The 21,276-nt window shown below is 45.3% G+C and overlaps 3 protein-coding genes across 4 annotated transcripts in view; 2 read left to right on the top strand and 1 right to left on the bottom strand.

Annotated features, from left to right (window-relative positions):
* The window catches only part of NHERF4 (NHERF family PDZ scaffold protein 4), a 284,353-nt gene that overhangs the window by 258,672 nt on the left and 4,405 nt on the right, over positions 1-21,276 (bottom strand). The window lies entirely within an intron of this gene.
* On the top strand, positions 3,361-11,788 carry LAYN (layilin). 2 transcript variants are annotated; one of them, XR_010068469.1, is made up of 7 exons: positions 3,361-4,603; positions 4,680-4,837; positions 6,545-6,586; positions 7,240-7,326; positions 7,827-7,926; positions 9,216-10,765; positions 11,305-11,788. XR_010068469.1 is itself a non-coding variant. In XM_063311080.1 (7 exons), the coding sequence occupies exons 1-6, from the start codon at positions 4,242-4,244 to the stop codon at positions 9,565-9,567; spliced, it is 1,101 nt and encodes a 366-aa protein (XP_063167150.1). In that variant the 5' UTR covers positions 3,363-4,241; the 3' UTR covers positions 9,568-9,577; positions 11,305-11,788. The 2 variants fall into 2 exon arrangements, 1 of the variants encoding a protein (XP_063167150.1); XM_063311080.1 differs by having other exon boundaries at positions 3,363-4,603; positions 9,216-9,577.
* The window catches only part of SIK2 (salt inducible kinase 2), a 60,865-nt gene continuing 60,341 nt past the window's right edge, over positions 20,753-21,276 (top strand). Inside the window, exon 1 of the mRNA XM_063311251.1 lies at positions 20,753-21,030. Coding sequence (XP_063167321.1) covers positions 20,839-21,030 — 192 coding nt within the window. The 5' untranslated portion in view covers positions 20,753-20,838. The remainder of the gene's footprint in view (positions 21,031-21,276) is intronic.

Genomic DNA, 21,276 nt, shown 5'->3' with positions numbered 1-21,276 from the left:
AGGACTGCAATGGGCCGTCCGATGGGCGTGACTACGAACGATGTGCGCTCGGTGTGAGTGCCCATTTGCAGGGTGACCGGCTCGGTTTGTAGCGTGGCTGGTTTCCCCCCCGCTGTGGAGCCGTCCAGCTGGTGGAATGCCAGCGGCGTGGGGAGGGGGAAGCAGCGGAGTTCGAGTTTGGCGACTAGGTCGGGGTGGATAAGGTTTTTTGAGCACCCCGAGTCCACTAGTGCCGCGGCCGTGGTGGCTCCGTTGCCGGCAGAGAGTTGAATTGCTGCCAATATTACGGAGCTTTTGTCGTTTCGTTGAGGTGGTTCGCGTTGCTGTCCCGCCGCCTGCCTCGCCACGCGTTTCAGGGCAAGCGGGGAGCATTTCCCGCCGGCTGGTCGGGGTCGGTATTGTCCTCTTCTCCCCAGTAAGCGTCCCAGCCCTCTTCCGGTGTCGCTGTGGCCACGGTCATTCGGCGGTGAGGGGGCGGCCCCGGGTTGGGTGGTTTGGGGCTAATTTTCGGGGCGGGCTTGGGCGCGCTGGTCGGCGGTCGGTTGGCGAAGCAGTCCGCCGTCTTGTGCCCTAATTTGCCACACCTCCCGCAGGGCTCCCGGTTGAACTTCTTTTTAGGGTATATGGGGCCGGCCATCCCCCCGTGTGGTGCGGGTACCTTTTTCCCGACGTAGTTTGTGTCTTCCGTGGTTGTCATAAGGAAGGTGCGGTGCGCGTGTTCGGCTTTCCCCGCGAGGTGGATCCACCCGTGTAACGTTTCTGGGTCGTCGCGGTAGAGGGCCCATTGGAGAACGTCGCGGTTGAGCCCCTTTTTGAAGATTTCCAGCAGGGTGGTCTCAGACCAGTCGCAGACCTTTCCCGCGAGGGCTTTGAACTCCAGGGCGTAGTCAGGGACCGTGCGTGCGCCCTGTTTAAGTCTCTGGAGTGCGCTTTTCGCCCGTACTTTGGCTAGGGGGTCTTCGAAATAGTTTTTCATCTCGTTGATGAAAGCAGGGAAGGTGGCGAGGGCGGGGGAGCTGGACTCGTACAGTTGGACGTACCAGTCCGCCGCCCTGTCTTGGAGTTTGATTGCCACGGCGCCGATCTTGTCGGCCTCGGAGTCATAGGAGTGTCCGTGCCTCCCCATGAACTCCCTAGCGTTGGTGACGAAAAACGAGAGTTTTGAGGGGGTCCCATCGAAGAAGATGGGGAAGTCCTTTGGGGCCCGGGCGTTTTGCGCGGCCCCGCCTCTCGCTTCCCGGGATGTGGTGTCGGCCGCCTGTGCCGTCTGCTGGCTTTCCGCTGGCTCGTGTGGGTTCGGTGCTTCGCTCGGGGTGTGGGCTTGTGCGGGGACGTCATTGGGTGGCGCGGGGGGCATAAGCGCCTGGAGCATGGTCCGGAGTTCCGTCAGCTGAGCCCGCATGGCCGCGAGTTCAGCTCGTGCCTCCTCGTCCACAGCCCGCACCGCCGCTGGGGCCGGTTCCGTTGGCGCGTCCTCGGGGGGGGGGGTTCATCGTCCCTCCGCCGCGGGTCCGCTTCCTCCTCCGTCTGATGGGTGTCTCCGTCGTCCTCCTCCGTGTCGAGCACCGTGGGGCTGTCGCTCCACGCCCGTTGCTGGGGTGCGATGTGGGGCGCGGGGTCCTCCGCTGGTTTCGGAAGTCGTGCTGCTCCCTCCCGCGGTCGGGTTGCCTCCGTCGCCATCTCCCCTTGGGGTTGGAGCTGAGGCTCGGGTCGGGTGGGGCGGGCGTCCATGGCTCCGGGAGTCCGCGGTGCCTCTGGCCTCGGTCGGTCCTCCTCTGTCTCTTGCCGCGCGGCTCGCCCTCCTTGCCCGCGCCGTTCCGGCCTCATCTTGCTGGTCTTCTCGCCGTCTACTCCTCCCGCGGCTCGTTGTCGTCCGGTGGGGCTCGGCGAGGCTGAGTTTATGACTCTCAGCTTTATGTCATGCGCTGCCTACCTCTGAATAACGTTCAGACACTGGGTTGCAAAGCAGGCTCTGGTTTATTTCAGGATAGGTACAACGTTGTTAGAAAAAGCTGAGAGTGACAGGAGCGCGCCGGTGCGGGGTTTAAATACCCCGCGCCGGTCAGCGCCCCCTCGCTCTCGGTCACGTCACCCCCCTTTGTCCCATGCGTTGCCCTGCCATTGGTTGAGGGTTTCTAGGATCGCCCATCCTCAGGTTTTCATTCTTCTGCTGATTGCTTTCAGCTGGGCGATCCCCGTGGTATTGCTGCTGATGGCTTGGGTGGCTCCGTGATCCGTTTATCTATTGTTTGTTAGCCGTTAGTCGTTGTGGGTTGATGGCTACTTAACTTGTACCCCTTCACCTATTTCCTTGTCATTGTCATGAGTGCCATTGCGCTGATTACTTTAGCTCAACGGCACTCATGACAAAAGGTGGCTTGGCAAGTTGGCAGCTTCTCCTCAGAGGAACCATTCAGATTCTTGTTTGTTATAATGACCAAATGGACGCAACATGAAGTAAGGCTATGGGGTGGGGGACAAGCAATTTCTCTTAATTCCTTTTGGCATGGAGAGTACATGAGGGAATGTTTGTTTGGGATCTGCTGGAGCAGAGCAATATTTTGTTCCTTTATTTTACTGTTGTGAAGTTGTTGCATGAGAAGACAATCACGGCTTATCTTCAAACTACTTTTGAAGGACTGGAGGATGTAAATGGTGTTGAAGGCTAGGCAATTTTTGCTGTGTTTAGCATTTTAGTTTGCATGCTATGCACATGTAAGACATTGCAATTCTAAGCAGTTAAATTATGGTATTAAGATACTTGCGCAGTGGAGTTTCTTAAGGCATTATTTTATACTTTAAGGAAGAAACATGTTTTATAACACAGTTTTTAAACCATGCCTTCTACAGCTGACATTTCTTGGAATGGAACGAGGGCTCTTAACAGAAAGAAATACCGCAGTCATTAAAGCAGGAATTAAAGTTTAAAATAATAAACCATCTGGAATGATTTCCCCTTTCGTCATGTACATCACTGAGAGAACCTGTTATTCAGTGTCTAGTACATACAGTATTAATAAAGCCGGATACAGAATTACTGTACGTGATTCTGTAAGTTTGTAGGAAGCAGACTGAATGCATTGCATGCCGTGGTTTGTAGGGTTTCAGCCAGAGAAGACAAGGATTGAACGGAGGACACTGACCTACCTTGGGCTGAAATAATGTAAATTCTGAAACTTAGCCCAAACAAATAGAACCGCACTTGCTTCTTCATTGTGCATGCTGGGTGGCTGTGTCCACGTGGTTAGAAATATGAGAATTCAAGCTCATGCAGAATTTGAGTGGCAGATCAACATAATTCTCTGGGCTTATCTAGGAAGAATTACTTTGCAACTGAAAAGGTGGTTTTTAATGATTTGGCACAAATTTGTGGCCTGCAAAAATGGCCATGGAAGGTTCCACTTTTCCTGCATGGCTTTTTTTCTGCCCCTCTGCTTCTGCTCTTACAAAGCGCAGCATTTTTTCTGGTGCTCTGGAAATTGTTTGCTTATATTTGGCTTCAGAATTATGCAGGTAGGGTGAGGACCGAAGCAGGAATCACCTTTGTCCTGGCATCTTCTGTGTGGGAGGAGAAGGAATGTGCCACAGATGGAAAGAGGGAAAGAATGAAGTCTCCAGTAAGTGGAGTGGACACTTAACTCCTGTTTGCATTTCTTCTGCCTAAAATTCTCAAAAGTACATCCACCGCCCCCTCCCCAACACGTGAATGGAGTCGCCAGACTGGAATAGTCACTTCATTTCTGTTTTACCAACGTCTTTCAAAAGGAGACGGAGCAATGAAGCAGGCAGGGTCTTGGCAATTGTGTGAAGGAAACTGGGAAGATCCAGCCATTTGAGGACGTCTCATTAATGCAAGCTCTGCTGGCTGACATTTTTATTTTAAATTTAGAATCTCTTTTTCCTGACATCGGGCGTTGATTTATTATTTGGATTGTTCTAATCATTGGTTTTAACTTTCTACGCTGCCCGGAGTCGCTGTCATGAAGTGGGTGACCATATAAATCATTTAAATAAATCAAACATTGCAATAAATTAAACATTTCAAACATTGAAATAAGTTATAGCCAACCGAGGATTTCTGCAAGTAAATCTGAGCTCACATTTGAAATAAACATTTTTATCTCACTACAGAAGTAATAGAGGATAACATGAGGGACCAGTTTCTTTCAATAATATTAAACGAAAAGAAAGATGTGCACAATTCACTGTCTCTTTTGTGATGTCGAGAAAAATTCTACATCATGCCGCTTAAGTCAAGATCTCTTTCTCTGTCTGCTCCTGCTTACTGGGGATGTTTCTGTTCCACAGGTCAGACCATCTGCCGGGGAGGAACGCAGCGCCCCTGCTACAAAATTGTTTATTTTCATGATGCTCTGCGCAGAGTTGGCTTCCAGGAAGCCCTTCAGACCTGCAGAAGAGATGGGGGGGACTTGGTCAGCATTGAATCCCCGTCAGAACAGGGGCTGATAGAGAAGATGATTCAGAGTTATTCGGCATCTGATGGCGATTTCTGGATCGGGCTCACGAGAGAAGGTGATCCTGAGAACAGCACCCAGTGCCCACATTTATACGAATGGACTGATGGGAGCTTGTCCACCTTTCGGTAAGCCAGAATGAGGTTTTCCCCAAGAATTTAGCAGGTCAACCTCCGGCTAATGATTTGCTTGCCCCTCTTACAGGAACTGGTACGCAGACGAGCCCTCCTGCGGAAGTGAGGGGTGCGTGGTGATGTATCACCAGCCTTCGGCACCTGCTGGTGATGGGGGACGTTACTTGTTCCAGTGGAATGATGACAGGTGCACCATAAGAAACAACTTCATCTGCAAATATTCCCAGGGTAACATTACGCACTTTGGTGTTGGATCATTTATACTTGGGAATGCTTGTGATTGTCTTTCTTGCTTTTGTGACAGCGCAAATAATTCTTGCTTAACAACAATTTTTTAGTGACAATTCAGACTTACAACAGAGCCGAAAAACCAACTTGCGACTGGTCATCACACTTACAACCATCGCAGCGTCCCTGCAGTCACATGATCACGATTCAGGCCCTTGACGTCTGGTTCTCATTTATGACCATTGCAGCATCCTGCGGTCATGTGATTGCCATTTTCAACCTTCCCAGCTGGCCTCCAGCAAGCAAAATCAATGGGGAAATGGCGTGATTCACTTAATGACCACGTGGTTTGCTTAATGACTGTGATTTGCTTAATGACCCTCACAAAAAAGGTTGTAAAATTGGGTTGGATTTGCTTAGCAACCAAAATTCCAGTCCCAATTGTGGTTGTTCAGTGAGGACTACCTGTAAATGCTTGTTTAGCCTTAATTGAAAGCATTGCAACAACTGGGATCTGATACTAAGCATTCTTCTACAAATATTTATGAATGACACTATCTCACTGTATCCTGCAAAACCAGGATTCTTTTCCTATATGCTTAGTTTTCCCATCTCTAACTCAACATGAGTTGAATAGTTTTTCCAACTCAGGAAGTGTGTTATAAGAGGTGCCACAATTTAGAATGTGTAGATTATAAGCTAATGTATATCATCATCATCATCATTAAAGTCTTGTTGTTTGTACACAGAGGTGCTGCTCATGTCCAGTTTTTGAAAATTTGCACTCAAGAGAGGCGACCGGATTAATCTGAAGCCAAAGCTTGAAGTGACAAAATCACAAAATGAATAAATCGTTTTGTCAGCAAGTTACTTTGGATCTTTTCCAAAACCTTAATTAGCCAAGATAGAAGAAGACAATTGCCATTTGTGACTAGAGTGACAAATTGCTCGGCGCTCATAATCTGGGCACATAAATTAATCTCAGAGCTCAAACCTGTGCAAATCCATCCAATCTTGCTTGCTTACCTGAAGAAATGTACAGTATCTGTGAGTCTTGGCCAAGCTGTCTGGTGAAAGCTCGGCCTGTCTGCGCAAACTGAAGCGGCCTTTTTAGTAGGCGTGGAAAACAAGAGTGATTGTCGATTCTCTTCAGCACACCAACCAGTGTAACAGGAACAGCATCCCAGTGGTGTTAATTAGTGTATCCTTTGAACTAGCAAGCTGCCTTGAGAGTAGACCTTTCTGTTCACATCTGAATTCATTACATCTACATTTATTTGCAGCCGTGGGTTTTAGCAAAATTCATATAACATTACAACAATCCGTATCAGTTAAATACATCCCCTCTAGTATTAACAGCCCTATTTGTCAACATCTGCTTTCCTATCTTCCTTGCAGCCATTGCAAACAATGCCATTTGTTTGGTTACATGTTCTTCAGCATCAGTCAACCAAAAAAAGATTTTTTTCTTCTAAACAAACATGATTCAATTGGATCAACAAAGGCATACTCACCTGGCAGGGGAGATTCCTTGAACACATCTGAATTCTGAAAAGTAGATGGTTTTCTGTCTTTGCGATGAATGTGCAGGCATTTCTTTCTTGCAGGTTGGCTTTAAAGTTCCTATAATCAAATATAGGATCTTCTTGGGGTTTTTTCCCTCCCACCGTGCACGCTCTCTGACTATTGTTTTCCCTCCTTTTGCAGAAAAGCCGACAGCTGTCTCTGAATTGGCTGCTTCTCAGACAGGTAACATTTGATGTTAGTGAAAGTAGGGGGAAAAAAGCCAAATCTAGCACAAATAACAGTTGTCCCAAATGATGCAAAAAAGCCAAAGAAATTGTTATGTTAGAGCAGTGTTTCTCAACCTCAGCAACTTTAAGCTGTGTGGACTTCAACTCCCAGAATTCCCCAGCCAGCATGGTGAGCGTGCCAGCGTGGTATAGCAGCAGATGGAAGTCTGGGATCTGGGAGACCCAGGTTCGAGTCCATGTTTGACCACAGAGCTGAGGAACCTTCTGGTGACTTCAGAGGGTCTCTACGTCTCAGCCAACCTCCCTCACAGGGTTGTTGTTCTTTTAGCAGGAAAAGGAGGAGATTTGTCCCATCTCTGGATTCACCTCCTCTCCCAGAGGAAAGATAGAGTATCCATTCAATAATAAGTAAAGCTTGCTTTTTGAACCCATGGTTCTCATTTACTTTTTTGAATGTTGGATGCAAATTAGTCCTTTTCTAGGTGGTTGACACCAGAATTTGGACCCTTCTGCCAAATGTGTGTTCTATCCTAGTCATGAGCCCTCTCCATCGAACTTAGGGCCTCCATGATCCTGAGTTATCCAAAAAGACTGTTTACATTATTAAAACAATATTCTTAAGTCATAACACCCAGATTTCTTTCCTAGGGTACATAACGGAGTCTTTGGCACTCACATCCCCAGAAACACCTATTCAAGAAGATGTAGCCAATAAAACCCACACAGAGGCCAAAGGTAAAGAAAATCCATTGCAATTTCTCATAATTTTAATGAGGGAGGAGAGAGGTCAAGTTTGTTGTAACTGCTGTAAAGAAAAGCTAAAGTCACATCTTTATATATCTTTTTTTTAATTCATACTTCTTAATTGCTTTTCTTAATTTCTCACTGCTCGCTTTTCCTTTTATTTAATCTTCCTTTATTTTATTTCATGTTTATCTTTTATCTTTGTGAAAATTCCTAATAAAATTTTTATTTTAAAAAATCAATTGCAATTTCTCTCCTTTGCAACTATAATTTTAATAACACCATGACTTTCTCGGAGAAGGAAAGACTGTCTTTGCCACACCCAGAAAGGGTTGATGTATATTGTTCCTTTGGTTTTATACCCTTTGGCTTTATATGGAGGGTATCTCCCCACATCTCGTAAATGAATGGGGGGAAAAAGTAACAATTCTACCGTGAGAAAACTTTGTGCTCAGTAACACATTAAAGCTCTCGATTTCTTTTGTTGCTAGAGCCTGCGTGGAGTCTTCTATACATCTTAATTTCCAGCATTCCTGCACTGCTGCTGTTGATCATCATTGCTGTTTTCAGCTTTTGGGTTTATGCAAAGAGGCAAGTGGCATTATTGCATAAGCTGAGAGCATCTTGGAGGGCATCTTGGGCGGATTGGGCATGTTTCAAGCAATGAGTGACAAAATAGGGCGAGGAGGAGAAATGCCATAGCGAAGATACTGTTGTCTGTGCACAGCTAAGATGTTTTCCTTGTTGAACTGGGAGTTCGCTAAGAAGAGCGTCCTGTCCTGAGAGGAAAACGGACTTGAGATCTTCCAGGAAATAATAGGAGTCTATAAACCAAGCATAGGGAAGGCCGTTCCACCATGCCTTGCTCAAGGAATTTAGATCCCTGAATTTAGATCCCTACAGTCCCTATGCTCTAGAGGACATAAAGAATGGCCTTGAAGGACAGGAGAAAGCGCCGCTGCCAAGACAACTGTCAGATAAGGGGGGCTTGAGCCCTGGCCAAGAAAGTAGTGTGAGAAAACGTCTCAGACAAGCCCCTCCCTAGTTCACACAAAGCTAAAGTTAAGGAGGGGGAAGCACCTTCAGACTTGCAAGATTCTGTCACTAGAGCTGTTCCAATCAATGTAGTCCTCATCTACATGGTGTTGGTTTCTTGGTCTGGTCTACCTTGTAGGGCTGACACATACCTTCCTTGGACCCAAGAGAGCAGAAAAAGCTTGTCCTTAATTTACACCCCGTTGAAAGTCTTTCCCTGCCCCAGGGCTGCAGAAGAATCTCTCCTTTCTCCATGAGTTGAGTGATTGCAGTTGAGTGATTTGCAGATTAAGCCTCCCCACCCTCTCACGCCATGCAGATGCTAGTTAGCAGGGGTCACTGAAAAAAGTAGGAGCTTAAATCTTTTGATGTTACATCCAAGTTGTTCTTAAACTAAAAGTGCGGTTTCGTGTCTCCTGGCATGTCTGCTGTTAAATTTAGGATGCATCTTGCTCTAACAGTAATATGTTAAATTGGCCATACAGCTGAAGCGTATTCTGCCTCTATAGAGTCACCGCCCTTTTATTTTAGGGGGTGTTTTTAAAAGCATTCTATTAGTTTGTTAGGAAGGAAATAGGGAAGGTTAAATAAGTGGCTTGCAGTTGCCTTCTTCTTGGAAGGTTGTTTTCCACCTTTTCCAATCTATCCTTTGCCCCTGCCCATTTATCTTGGTGGTCTCCCAGCCAAGTTCTCACTCAGGCTGTCCCTTCTTATTGGTCTTAATCGCTCAAGCATTCAACGAAACCATTATGTTTATTCACGAGTAGCCCAGGGTGGAAAGTAGAAGAAATCTGGTGGGAAAAGCAGAAGGAAGTTAACCTATTTTTCTTTCTTTCCCTGCTAAGGAGACGGGAGCAGAGAGAGGTGAGCACAAAGGATAAAGATACTTGGTTGTCTCCCAAAATGCAAAACAGCCCCAGTTTAGAGATATACAACGTAATTAAAAAACAGGGTGAGGCCGATCTTGCTGGAACCAGACCACAAATCCAAAACTCGTCTTTCCGTGCCTGTCCTGGAGGAGATGACCTTTCTGGAGACTATGACAATATGGCAGTCAACAGCTCAGAGAGTGGCTTTGTGACCCTGGCAAGCACTGAAAGTGGATTTGTCACAAATGACATCTATGAACTGTGCAATGACAGGGTGGGGCGAAGCAAAGAGTCAGCCTGGGTAGAAAATGAAATCTACGGATATTAAAGACCTGGAGGTGTGAGACTAAGTAAAAGGGGAAATGTTCCCATTTATACAAACTTTAGCACACAGAGACATGACTGCTGTCTGCAGAATGATTTCCTCTTCCTCCCTGAAAGGAGAACATGGATTTAAACGTGTTGATTGATTGATTGATTGATTGATTGATTACATGCCACTGAGTCCTTTTTGACTCCTAGCAACCACAGAGGTAGATTTTCTCCATGATGATCTGTCCTAACCTGGTCTTTCAGGTCTTCCAACAGTGCCCCATCAACTCCGTAACTGAGTCCATCCACCTTGATGCTGGTCATCCTCTTCTTCTCTTTCCTTCCACCTTTAAATGTAGGCAGAGATCTTATTGGCCAAGGAAATGGACTTGGGAGAACTTGATTCTGTTGCTTGTTACAGCACATCCCCTCCTAATCATCTATAATTTGACAATATTTTTGCATTATAATAAGCACTTAAACTAGTTGTCGACATCCAGATGGAATTTGTGAGGTACAGCTAAAAATACCGTCAGTTGTGTTCATCACCGCCTGGCTTTTATCGGCTGCCTAGTTTCCATCTACACCTGTTTTGCAATCCTGACAGTCAAAAATTTCCAGAAAGGAGGGGTCTGTTTCTGCTCTTCTTATCCTCTAAGCGGCATTTTGCAGGAAATATTTAAGCATTCTTATATCCTAGGCTTGAGACATGACTTGGAAATAACTGCCACAAAAACGAATGAATCACAACACTTCAAGCAAGGATTCTAAACTATTAATGCCATTTTATCGTAGGAATTTGTATAACCCATTCCCTTGGAAAAAGTACTGCTGCGTCTGGGAAGAATCCTGGCTGAAAAGACACTTTTAAGTGGCCTTAGAGGCAGGCATTCTATTTTGGGTGTTGTTTGTTTAACTTATCAAAGACTTGGATATTGACCACTTTATTTTGGAGGGAACAGGTGACAGACACTGTCCCATACTGATTAGTTGGTGTGCTGCAAATAAGTATTGTGCATTGCAGTATTCCTAGAGATCCTGAAACAACACATCCTCCATGTGCCATGCGGCATGGCAGAAATCATGCTGATAAAAATGTATCATCTTAGAGTAGCTTCCCCGGTATGATTCCTCCAGAAGTTGGACTACATCTCCCAGAAATTCCAGCCAACATGACCAGTGGTGTTTGCACATCTGGAGAGCAAGAAGCTTAGGTGAGTTGTTTTAATGGCAGAGTAGACCTGCAGATCTGCAGACCTAGCATCAATTTTTCTAGTTTTCTTTTTTCTTTTTAATCAGTATTGCTGACAGAGAGAAGAAAGCAGATCAGTCTGTGGAGAAGGGATTTAATCTTCCTTCCTGTGCTGTTTTTTGACCCAACAGCTTTCCTGCAACAGAATAAAGTTTCTGTGTAGCTAGAAGACGACGATTAAAGTGAGAATTCCTAAGTAGGAGAATCAGAATATTTTTGGGTGCATTTTGCCTTGGATTAGTGTATTTTGTTCTGTTGGTGCTTTTACAGTACAGTTTATAAAAGGCTTGTAAGAAACTTTGAGGGGTCTAGCAACAGCCTACATGCAAGTGGTACTGTTCATTAAAAAGAAGGATGCCCAGCATCTTCAAAAGCAACCCAAATCTCGAGTTTCTCCTACCGGCAAGCGTTCTTAAGCAGAATGATCTGATGGCAAGGGAAAGGATATTGTTTAACTATAGTATCTTCTGTATTGATACATACATTTCTCTTTTGATCCAGAAATGGTGCCAGTGACAAGAACTCCTCCATTGTTGAGGACAGGCCTGTTTCTTGGAAGCAGAATACAAGATGGAGTAAAGTTAAGCTGGTGCAAGTTTCAAAGATAAAATTGCCCAAGACTCTTCCCTTCATATATACCAGATCCTTTCTGGCCCAGGTGATATTGGCAAACTCGGGAAACAAGTCCTGTCCTCATGGCTCATAGCAGCATGCAATTTCTGATTCTGCAATTATGTCCAAATTTGCTTGGTTGAATTCCATACTATTGTTTTTAGAAATAATTAAGAAGAAACCAATGCTTTATTTGAGATGGTGCGCAAATTTTGATAGCTTGATGCCTATGCTTTTCAACATGAATGTCAGCTCCCTCTTTGGCAGTTCCAGCAGAGAAGCAGTGAGCTGAGATAAGACATAGAAGTATTTCTGGTGCCTTGCTTTGTTATTTGACGTGTGACAGATGAAAGATGAAGAAAAAACTTTTTTTAATTGCAACAAGCCGGTGTGATGTTCTGTGCATGTGCTAGTATACAACACTTCAAAAGCTTTTAATATTCAAGTGTGATGTCATCCCAGACTGTAATCTACTGAGGGATTTTGTTCTGGTGTTGAGTGTGGAAAGTCTGGGGCGGCAGCAGTCAGTTGCTCTGATGATGTTGTGGAATGCTTGTGAGGCTTAGAACCTCTGCAAGAACAGAAGACGGCGATAACGCTGTCAGTTTGACTAGGACTTTCCCCTGTCCTTTCCCTTCTCAGTGGAAGCAGGAAATGGGCAAACCTAAACTCAGACAGAGACCTGGGGGGAAATCCAAAAGATGCACAGAGGAGAAAACCTCAAGAATCAGCAGCAGCATCCGCCAGGGGTAACTCCTGATGGAACGGCGATGCCCAGGAGATTCAGGATCACTAAAGGACTGGGGATAGTTGTGGGATGAAAAGGACGCACAGAGGGGAAAAATGGGGAAAGTGGCGCGATTCCCAGAGCCCGTACGACTGGCGAACATGTAATTGCTCCAGTGCATCCCTTTGCTAAAGAAGTGAAGAGGCGTCCTACGTTATGACACCCAGTCACAAGAATCACCAAAGAGTTACAGTCAGGCCAAATGAGGCGAGGCATAGCTTGTGGTCGGTTAATGCCTGTGGTATGTCAGGGTGGGTCTGAAGAGCCTTACATGTATTCTCATTTCATGACTGTCAGACACCCCAGCATCTGTGGCTAGAGAGTCCTGAAAAAGCCACAAACTTGCACGGTTTCCATTTTAATTCTGGTGTTCCCCTGCACATTGGTACTGCATTGCTGCCATGTTTCTCTGATGCATGTCTGAATGAAATGCTGTGTCTCTTGCACACAAAAATAAACATGTTTGGTTGGAGAGCAACGACAGATTAAGATTATAGGACTCTTTTTTGCACTGTGTCTTTCTCAGTGGACTCTGTCCCGATCTTCCCTTACGTAGCACCTTCAGCAGAATACGCCAGCTTCCTCCGCTGAGGAACGTTGACTTAAACTGTAGTGGCTCAGATCCATAGGTTGGAGGCTGCAGTGACCATCTGTGGATTAATCCTGAGTTAGCCAAACGCGAAGGCATTCAAAAATTCATGTAAGCAGTAGTCAGAGTGATAACGAGCCACAGAAGGTTAATTACGGTAGAGAAATAGTAACTAATCAAGAGTTACTTCTTGGCAGTTATTGGTCTTCCTACTATTTTACTATGATGTGTACTTCATTCAGCAGTTCAACGCACTAGTAATTCTTCTGTTGCTTGGTGTTTTTTTGTTTTTTGTTTTGTAAAGGTGCTCATTTTCATCAGTATTTGCTTAAGGGAAAATAATTTGCTTATTTGTGGAATTTGGGCTTAAAAGAAGTTTCGAACAGTATGGATAGGCAGCTAGAGAGACTCTGGAAAATGCGCAGTGCAGAATTGTGGGACTGTACAGATTCCTCTTGATATTAGCAGCATTAATACCAGAACTGACTTTCATTCTGTATGAGCGTGCGCTAAACCACAGGATCAAACAAGAATAAGTAATAGCCTAAGCACCAGGAAGCCAACATACCGGCCAAAATCTCTGCAAGAATGTAAAGTGTATGGGTCGATTTCCAAAACGGACTTCAAACATCCATTTGGGAGCCAGTTCAGTGCAAAGACTCAAAGAAATCGCACCTCTGTCTGGAATTGTTGCACAGCGCAAGAAGCAATCGTATGTTATGGGTGTGAACCGTAAAAATGCAGGCCACTGATGGCTTTGCTTTGCCAGTAGAAATACTTAACCTGGTCAGTTTTCTGCCACGGGCTCCTATCCCTTTGCAGCTGTTGCAGTCTTTTCAAATGGCACCTACATGCATCCGTTGGTCGGCGTCATCTGTGACTGTTTCTCCTAGCAAGCAGCTGCCTTGGGAAATATCTATTGATCTTGTGAGTGCAAAGTCTTCTGGAACGTGGTAACAGTACGTGAGGGAGATGGGATCAGGAGCCAGAGAAATGACTACAGGAAGGCTTGACTGGTTGCCCAACCGCTATGGCATCAGAGCCGTGGTAGCCAGCTGAGTGATCGCCCGATTGTCCCCTCTTTATTCATTAAATATTTTGCAAAGTAGTTGGATGGACTTCTGCTGCTGTCACTGTTGCTCCTTCTCACCAGCTTTCCTTTCTTAGCAAGTCCAGAATCATCTGTTGTTGATTTAGGAGAAAGAGGAAATGAGCTGTGCTTGGAAAAGGCATGGCTCTGACCTTTTCGCATCCTATAAATCATTGTCAGAATGGGATGGCCACGTTTTTGGACGCTGCTAGTGACCGGTGGTCCATACAAAGATCAAGTCAGCCGTTTCACGCAGCCGTTTGGTGTTCTGATCAGGGGCGAGAAGCAGCAAAGCAAGGGCTGAAACTGGTAGAAAAAGCTGAAGTGGGCAGACAGTATGAGCTGGAAATTAAGAGGATTTCCATGTTTGAAATGAAAGAAAAGGATAGTAATGCATGAGCCAGGAGCAGGACACACTTGCATTTCAGTGTAACACTTGCAGTACCTATTTTCCATTGGGTAGCAGTTGTTGGGTGACACCAGGGCACTCTGCCCTTTGTTAAAACATGGTGTTTTAACTAACGTTTATATTGCTTGTTTTTTGGAGTTGTGTATGGGCACAGCTAGGCTGAAATTTCTCAGAAAATAACGTTTTCGTAAATCCTCCAAGACTTCCCCTTTGTTGAGTTCTCTCTGAACTGTTGAAGAATGTTACATTCATGGAGGTTAAAAATAGGACATTTTTGAGAGGTCATGTTTGCAAAGCGCTAAAAACTGGAAAAGAAACACGTATCACTAGAGGGCGCCTTTATTTCATATTTAGTATAGTTGCAACCTACGTTTCCTAAATAGATGGCAGACTTTTGTTTGAAAAAGGGTTTCATTAAAACCATATTGGAAAAGCGGCCGAGGCCTTTCGTATTTTTTTCCCCTCTCAAAGGTACTGTGGACATAATTAAAGGCTGCCCATTTGGTGGACTGTACCATATTCCCAAGGAATACAGCAAATATTTCGTCTAACCAGCTTGATGATAGGTGCAACGTTTTGACCACTGATTTTGAGCAACAATTAAAATAAAAAGGCATTGGCTTAAATGAGATGTTTCTAAAAAAGGAATGCGTGCATTATAGCTCCGGAGCAAACTTAAGTTTAGGAGCCTGTTGCAGGGACTATTCAGAAGTAGCATGAAAGAATAATTACAGATCAGTGCCTTGAATGAATGGAACACTGTGGCGCTCTTCTGCGAGAAGGAATAATGAAAGGGTTTACGAATAGACTGGTAGCGTATCATTGTCTGATAGGAACTTTCTTGGTTACATCAAGCATCTCTGAGGGGGAACGCTGACTAATCCCACTCAGCCGTTGTTTATCCACCGGAACTTTCTGAAACAGCTAAATCAGGAAGGCAATAAAGCAACCGTTAGGAGTAAGCCATTGTTCACAGAAATGCAAACATCACCTAGCCAGCGCCACAGGCTCTGGAGAAGAGTGGGTGGAGCAGGATCAAAAAACTCCATTTCCATTGCAACCTGGGTACCATATACACAGAAACCCATGTATGTGGAACCGGCTATAAAATTGATTTCACGGTGAAGGAAATGCCAGAACTGACCTGTTCCGGTTTCTTTCGCAGTACGCATTTTGTCTTCCGTGGCTGGTACTGAGAAAGGAAAATGGACTGTTTCAGAAGTTGCAACAAGGTGGGTGATGTATCTTCAGGGTAAAGGGATAGTGCAAGGAATACGTCATGGCAACAACTTTTCCTGCAGGATTCTCTCAGCTGCCAAGCCAAAAGCCATGGGTTGTTTTCCACAACAGACTAGCTTGGACCACACCTCTGTTCTTGTGTTTGGAGACCAAGCAGCAAATCCAATCTTCAAAGCAGCCAGACATTCTGGCCAAGTGCGTAGTGAGGGTGGGAGGGACACCCAAGCTGTAAGGAAAATTATATTTAACGTACATGTTTCAGACGAGTTTGCTCACTTTCAAAAGCCTCTGAGCAGCTGAGCGTCATGATGGTTCTGAAAATCATCTCTAAAGTCCAAGGATCCTGGCCATTCCAGAATCAACTCTTCTTTGGAGAAAATTGACTAATAGGACAGCAACATTAGGGGTGAAGCTTCTTCCATGACAAAATCAGTATGAATGTAACTGCCTGCCCCCCACCCTAAATTATCCCTTACTCTTGAGATATATGCAAGGCAAAACCAGCTGTTGGCAAGAATTGATTGGGCTTCCTGTCAGTTTTAATTATGGAAAACGTAAGTATAGCATGAAAGGTGTCAGTGGCTGGATTACAAATATGTAAATAACTTGGCATTTTAGAATTGCTCAGCTTATAAAAATGAATTACGTAAAGAAAAAAAAATTGAGTCTGCAAATAAACCAGGGAAGTGGCTAGCATATACATTACAAAAAGAAAAAAGAAAATAATTTTGAAACTACAAGAGGGAGATATTGTATTAATGGACAATGCGGCCATACAAAAAGCATTTCATCAATATTATTCCAACTTGTATAAAGGAAGTGACATCTGACTAGAGAAAATAGATGAATATCTAAAGAAAGAAAATTTACCAAGGATTATAGAGGAGCAGTGACAGATTATGAATGGACCTATAACAATAAGGGAAGTTTCTCAAGCTATAAAAAAAGACTAAACCAGGTGGCTGGACCAGACAGATTATCAGGTTCTTTTTATAAATGTTTTGAGGATGAACTTTTACAACCTTTACAAAACACAATGAACTCTATCCTTCAGGGAGGAAAGATGCCAGAGAGTTGGAAGAGGCCGATAAAGCACCAATACCTAAAGAGGGACAAGACTGGACTTTAACAAGAAACTATAAGCCGCTATCATTACTGAATAATGACTACAAGTTGTTCACATCAATTCTAGCTGATAGACAAAAATTTTTGCAAGAATTTATTCATGGAGATGAATGTGGGTTTTCACCTAAAAGACAGTTAAAGGGCAATGTTAGAAATGTGTTGGGACATTTTGGAATATTTGGAGCAACATCATGAAAAGCAAGCCGCATTGATTTTCTTAGATGCGGAGGAAGCCTTTGACAATCTGAACTGGGCTTTCTTGTTCAAGGTTTTGGAAGGTATGAATCATTTGGAGAAAACTTTGTAAAATGGGTAAGACTGATCTACACTTCACAGAAAGCACAAATAATTGTCTATGGAGATCTAACAAAACCCTGTGAGATACAAAAGAGAACAAGACAGGGACGCCCACCGTCTCCTGTTTATTTTGGTTCTTGAAACACTAAAGAGAGAGATAAGACAAGATAAGAGAATTGTGGGAGTAAAGACTAAAAAACTTGTGAGTTAAAGGCCTTTGCAGATGACTCGGTGTTGGTTTTGGAAGATCCTCTAACGGGAATTGAAACATTAATGGGCAAATAAAAGAATTTTTGCGTTAGGTTTCAAGATTAATAAACAGAAGATGAAGATGGTAAAAATGTAAAAATAGAAGATCAAACAGAATTGATAAATAAAATGGGTTTTAAGATGGAGAAGAAGGTAAAATATCTGGGTATCACTATGACAGGTATGAACTGTATGTTATTTCAAAATAACTATGTTAAGGCATGAAATGAAGTTTAAAAAGACACGTTAAGGGAGAAACCACAGCTGTCATTGCTGGAGAGAATTTCTGTGATAAAAATTAATGTCTTGCCTAGAACTTTGTTTTTGTTTCAGACAATACCTGTTTTGACAACTGATACACCATTTAAACAGGCAGAAGGATTAAGTTTATGTGGCAGGGGAAAAAAAACACAATTTAAATACAAGGTGTTACAATACGCAAAAGAAAGAGGACTGGGTCTACCTGAGTTGAAATAATATTTTGCAGCTTTCTATTTGGTTTGGACAAAGGAGTGGGTGCTGCTGAGAAATAGAAGGTTCTTGGAGTTAGAAGGACATGACCTGAGATTTGGGTGGCATGAGTATTTGTGGTACGATAAAGTCAAGGTCAATGTGGATTTTAAAAATCATTATGTTAGGCGTGCCGTATAGAGAATATGGAATAGATACAAACCAGGTTGTGCCCGAAAACACCTTTGTGGCTCTCAGCACAAGAAGCATTTTGTAGACGAGAAATAACAGGCAAACACAAATGGCTGACTTATCGTGAGATGCTAGAATTTTGTCAAGGGGAACGTAAAATAAAATCAAGAGAAGAACTGGTGGCAGAGGGACATAGCTGTCAATGGTTCTCTTATTTACAGTTATTAGAAAGATTTAAAGTAGACAAAAGTGTTTATGGTATTGAACACTGTAAGACTGAATTTGAAATAGAATTGTGTACAAACGAACATGTAATAGCTAAAATGTATAAAAGTTTATTGAAACTGAAAAAGAAGAAGTGGAAGAATATATGATAAAGTGACTAAAATTTTTGGTTATAATATACAGATGGAACAATGGGAAAATATGTAGTTGAAAGGATTTAAATTTATACTATGATATAATCTTAAAGAGAATTTTTATAAAATGGTGCACTGTTGGTATATCTTGCCCGAGAAATTGTCTAGAACATAAAAAGGCACTTCAAATTTATGCTGGTAATGTGAGCAATAAAAAGAGACACTTTTATCATGTTTGATGGGCATGTAAACAAGCTAGAAAATTTTGGATTCAAATACATACACTGATTCTGAGGATTTTAAAGATTAATATACCATCAAGACTAGAGGTTTTTCTTTTGGGATTGATGGACAGACAGTTGGAAAAAAATCATGGCACTTTTGTTTTTGATCATGGTAATTGCAGTGAGATTATTGTATGCACAAAGATGGAAAGATCTGGCACTACCCACAAATGAGGAATGGATGAAGATGATGGAAGGTGCTGAGATGGCCAAATTGACTTCTTTGATCAAAGACAGTATCTATGTCTATTGCTGACTGGAAACCCCTTATGGGCTTTTCGTATAAAACAGAAAAAAAATGAACTTATGATTTATGGTTCTGATGATTAGACAGGATAGATTATAGAAAGAAGAGAGTTATGTTGTAACCATAGAATAAGAGGTAAATTTACAATCGTACTTAAAACTGCTGTAAAGAAGATTGAAAGCTACTTCTTTGTATCTTTTTCTATTTTTCACTTTTTTCCCCCTATCTTCGCTTTTTTTTCTTACTTCATATTAGTTTGTATTAATTTTTATCTTCCTTTTTAAAAATCTTTAATAAAAATTATATTAAAACATAGAATCGTTCAGTTCACATTTACGGTTAAGTGCTACGTATTTATTAAAATGCTAAACAGAATAAAACCCAAAGCAATACTTGTGTCACTGCTGGGTTTTCAAATACTGTAAGGACACCAAGGCAATGCCTCTAACGCGCCTCACATTTTGTTGGCATTTGTTTTTCTTAAGTGACAGAATTCCCCACTCGCCTTTTGTTCACCCCAGCCACAACTGTTTTAAACTTCCCAGATCACCACTGTCTCAGCGTTACTATGTCATTGGGAAGTTTTGCAATTACCCAACTAAGAGACACAAAGGCTGAGAGCCATTAATTGTTTCGTGAATTATAGGATCAAGTTGAAGATGAAAAAGAGCAACGGCACCTTGGGGACGGGTTGGCTTTGTTAGGCAACCATTCCCCTTGGCCAATGCTTGCCTGTCATTAAATCAAGACAGGACTGAATGGCGTGTAAGTTATACTGTAATGATATAAACCAGGGGTGCATTCTTTTGGAAGTCTTTTGCTATAGAATAGGATGTGGATTTGGGATATTGTCTGTAACTAAACATCCGTAGCCCTTCTGGACTCCGTCTCAGATCCTAAAATTATACACAAAGACTTTTTTTGTAACCCCACTGAAGTTAGAGTTGCATCTATTCAAGGTGGTGCTTGAACTGTCTTCCTCCTCCTCCTCCAGGGGATGGCATTTTGCAAGCACAACCTGATGCCCCTTGAAAACGCTCCGACATGCAGATAAAGCATGCAGGTCAACTCCTAATTTGAAAACCTGCGTGTGATCTTTTTCTTTTGCTAGTTCTGTAGATCCCAATTTGCAAGAGATCCTGAGTTCGCACTCCAGCAGAAGGTGAGGGATCAGACCAAGAGCTGCCCAGTCTGGAATTGAAATCCCCCGATTATATCCAGTTAGCCAGAGACCCTGTTTGTGCGGTCCTGCAGTCCGAATGTCTGACTTTAACGGGTGGGCAGACGCTGGGCCAGCTCTGGTGCCAGTCCGGGGGCGTGGGGGGGGTCATCTGTGGCCTGAGCACAGCCAACTGCAGGCTCTGCAAGCCATCATGGCTAAACGAACCCTGGCTTGGCAGCAAACCCAGATCATCGGCTCGTCCTTGGCTTCGCCCCTCGGAGCGGGTCGCACAAGAAGGACGGGCTGCATGCCAGGGGGGCGCTCAGCACCACGTCCGCGGCTTGAGCGTGGGCTGCCCGCGCACGTGGGGACGCGTGGCCAGAGGACGCGTGTCGACCCCGCGAAACTGAAACGCGGGTCCCGAAGGAAGCGGGGGGCAGCCCGAGGACCCAAACAAGGAGGGAGAAGCCGAGAAGGGCCTCCTCGGAGAAGCCGCGTGGGGTGGCCCGTCAGTGACGCTAAGGGGTAGGATTCACGGCTTTCTCGGCCGACTCGAGCTCCCTCTGCCCGCCGGGGCCCTCGGGGAGAGGGCGGGACGATCCGCACGGCCAGGGCCAAGCGCAGGCGGGAAAGCGCCTCCCTCGACGAGGGCACCGGACCGGGCCGCAAGCGGCGGTTGCGCCGCGCGGGGGAGGATGGGAATCTCTCCCCTTTTTTCCCTTTTGGCGGGAGCGGCTCCGCCCCCCGAGGAGCGCGGCCGGATTGGCGGGCGGCGGTTGCCGGGGCGACGCGCTCCGCCCGCGGTGACGCGCGCGTGACGCGCGAGGGGGCGGGGCGGCGGCGGCGCGCCCCCCCGCACGCTCCAGCGGCGGCTCCTCCGTCCTTCGCGGCGGCGGCAGCGGCGGCAGCGGCGGCGGGTGAGGTGCGGGAGCCACCCGGGCAGCATGGTGATGGCCGAGCCCCGGCGGCTTCCCCCGGCCGCCGCGCTGCTCCTGCAGCCGCCGCCGCCGCAGCAGCCGCCGCCCCGCGGCGCCTCGGTCCCGGTGCGCGTCGGCTTCTACGAGATCGAGGGCACGCTGGGCAAGGGCAACTTCGCCGTGGTCAAGCTGGGCCGGCACCGCATCACGCGCAGCGAGGTGGGCGCCCGGGCGCGAGGGGGCGGGCCCGCAGGCGGTCGTGGGAACGGGGCGCCCGGCGACACGTGTGCGGGGGGCGTTCCTCTCCGCCGCCCTCTGCCCGACCCGCGTCCCCGAAGGGGTCCTGCGCCCGCCTCTCTTTTATCCCGGGGGGGGAGGTGAGAACCGGGGAGCCCCGTCCAGTTAGGGGGCTTCCTCTGGGCAGGGGGGCTCCTGCTCTTATTTCCACCCCCCCCATTCAGTGTC

The sequence above is a fragment of the Candoia aspera genome, chromosome 9, assembly GCF_035149785.1.
Source record: "Candoia aspera isolate rCanAsp1 chromosome 9, rCanAsp1.hap2, whole genome shotgun sequence".
Taxonomy (NCBI): domain Eukaryota; kingdom Metazoa; phylum Chordata; class Lepidosauria; order Squamata; family Boidae; genus Candoia; species Candoia aspera.
This window is presented reverse-complemented; position numbering and strand designations above follow the sequence as displayed.

Coding starts and splice junctions, on each gene's coding strand:
- LAYN (XM_063311080.1), top strand. CDS start 4,242: ATGCCGCTTAAGTCAAGATCTCTTTCTCTGTCTGCTCCTGCTTACTGG. Junction 4,604..4,679: donor GGGAGCTTGTCCACCTTTCG/GTAAGCCAGAAT, acceptor CCCCTCTTACAG/GAACTGGTACGCAGACGAGC. Junction 7,927..9,215: donor TTTTGGGTTTATGCAAAGAG/GCAAGTGGCATT, acceptor TTCCCTGCTAAG/GAGACGGGAGCAGAGAGAGG.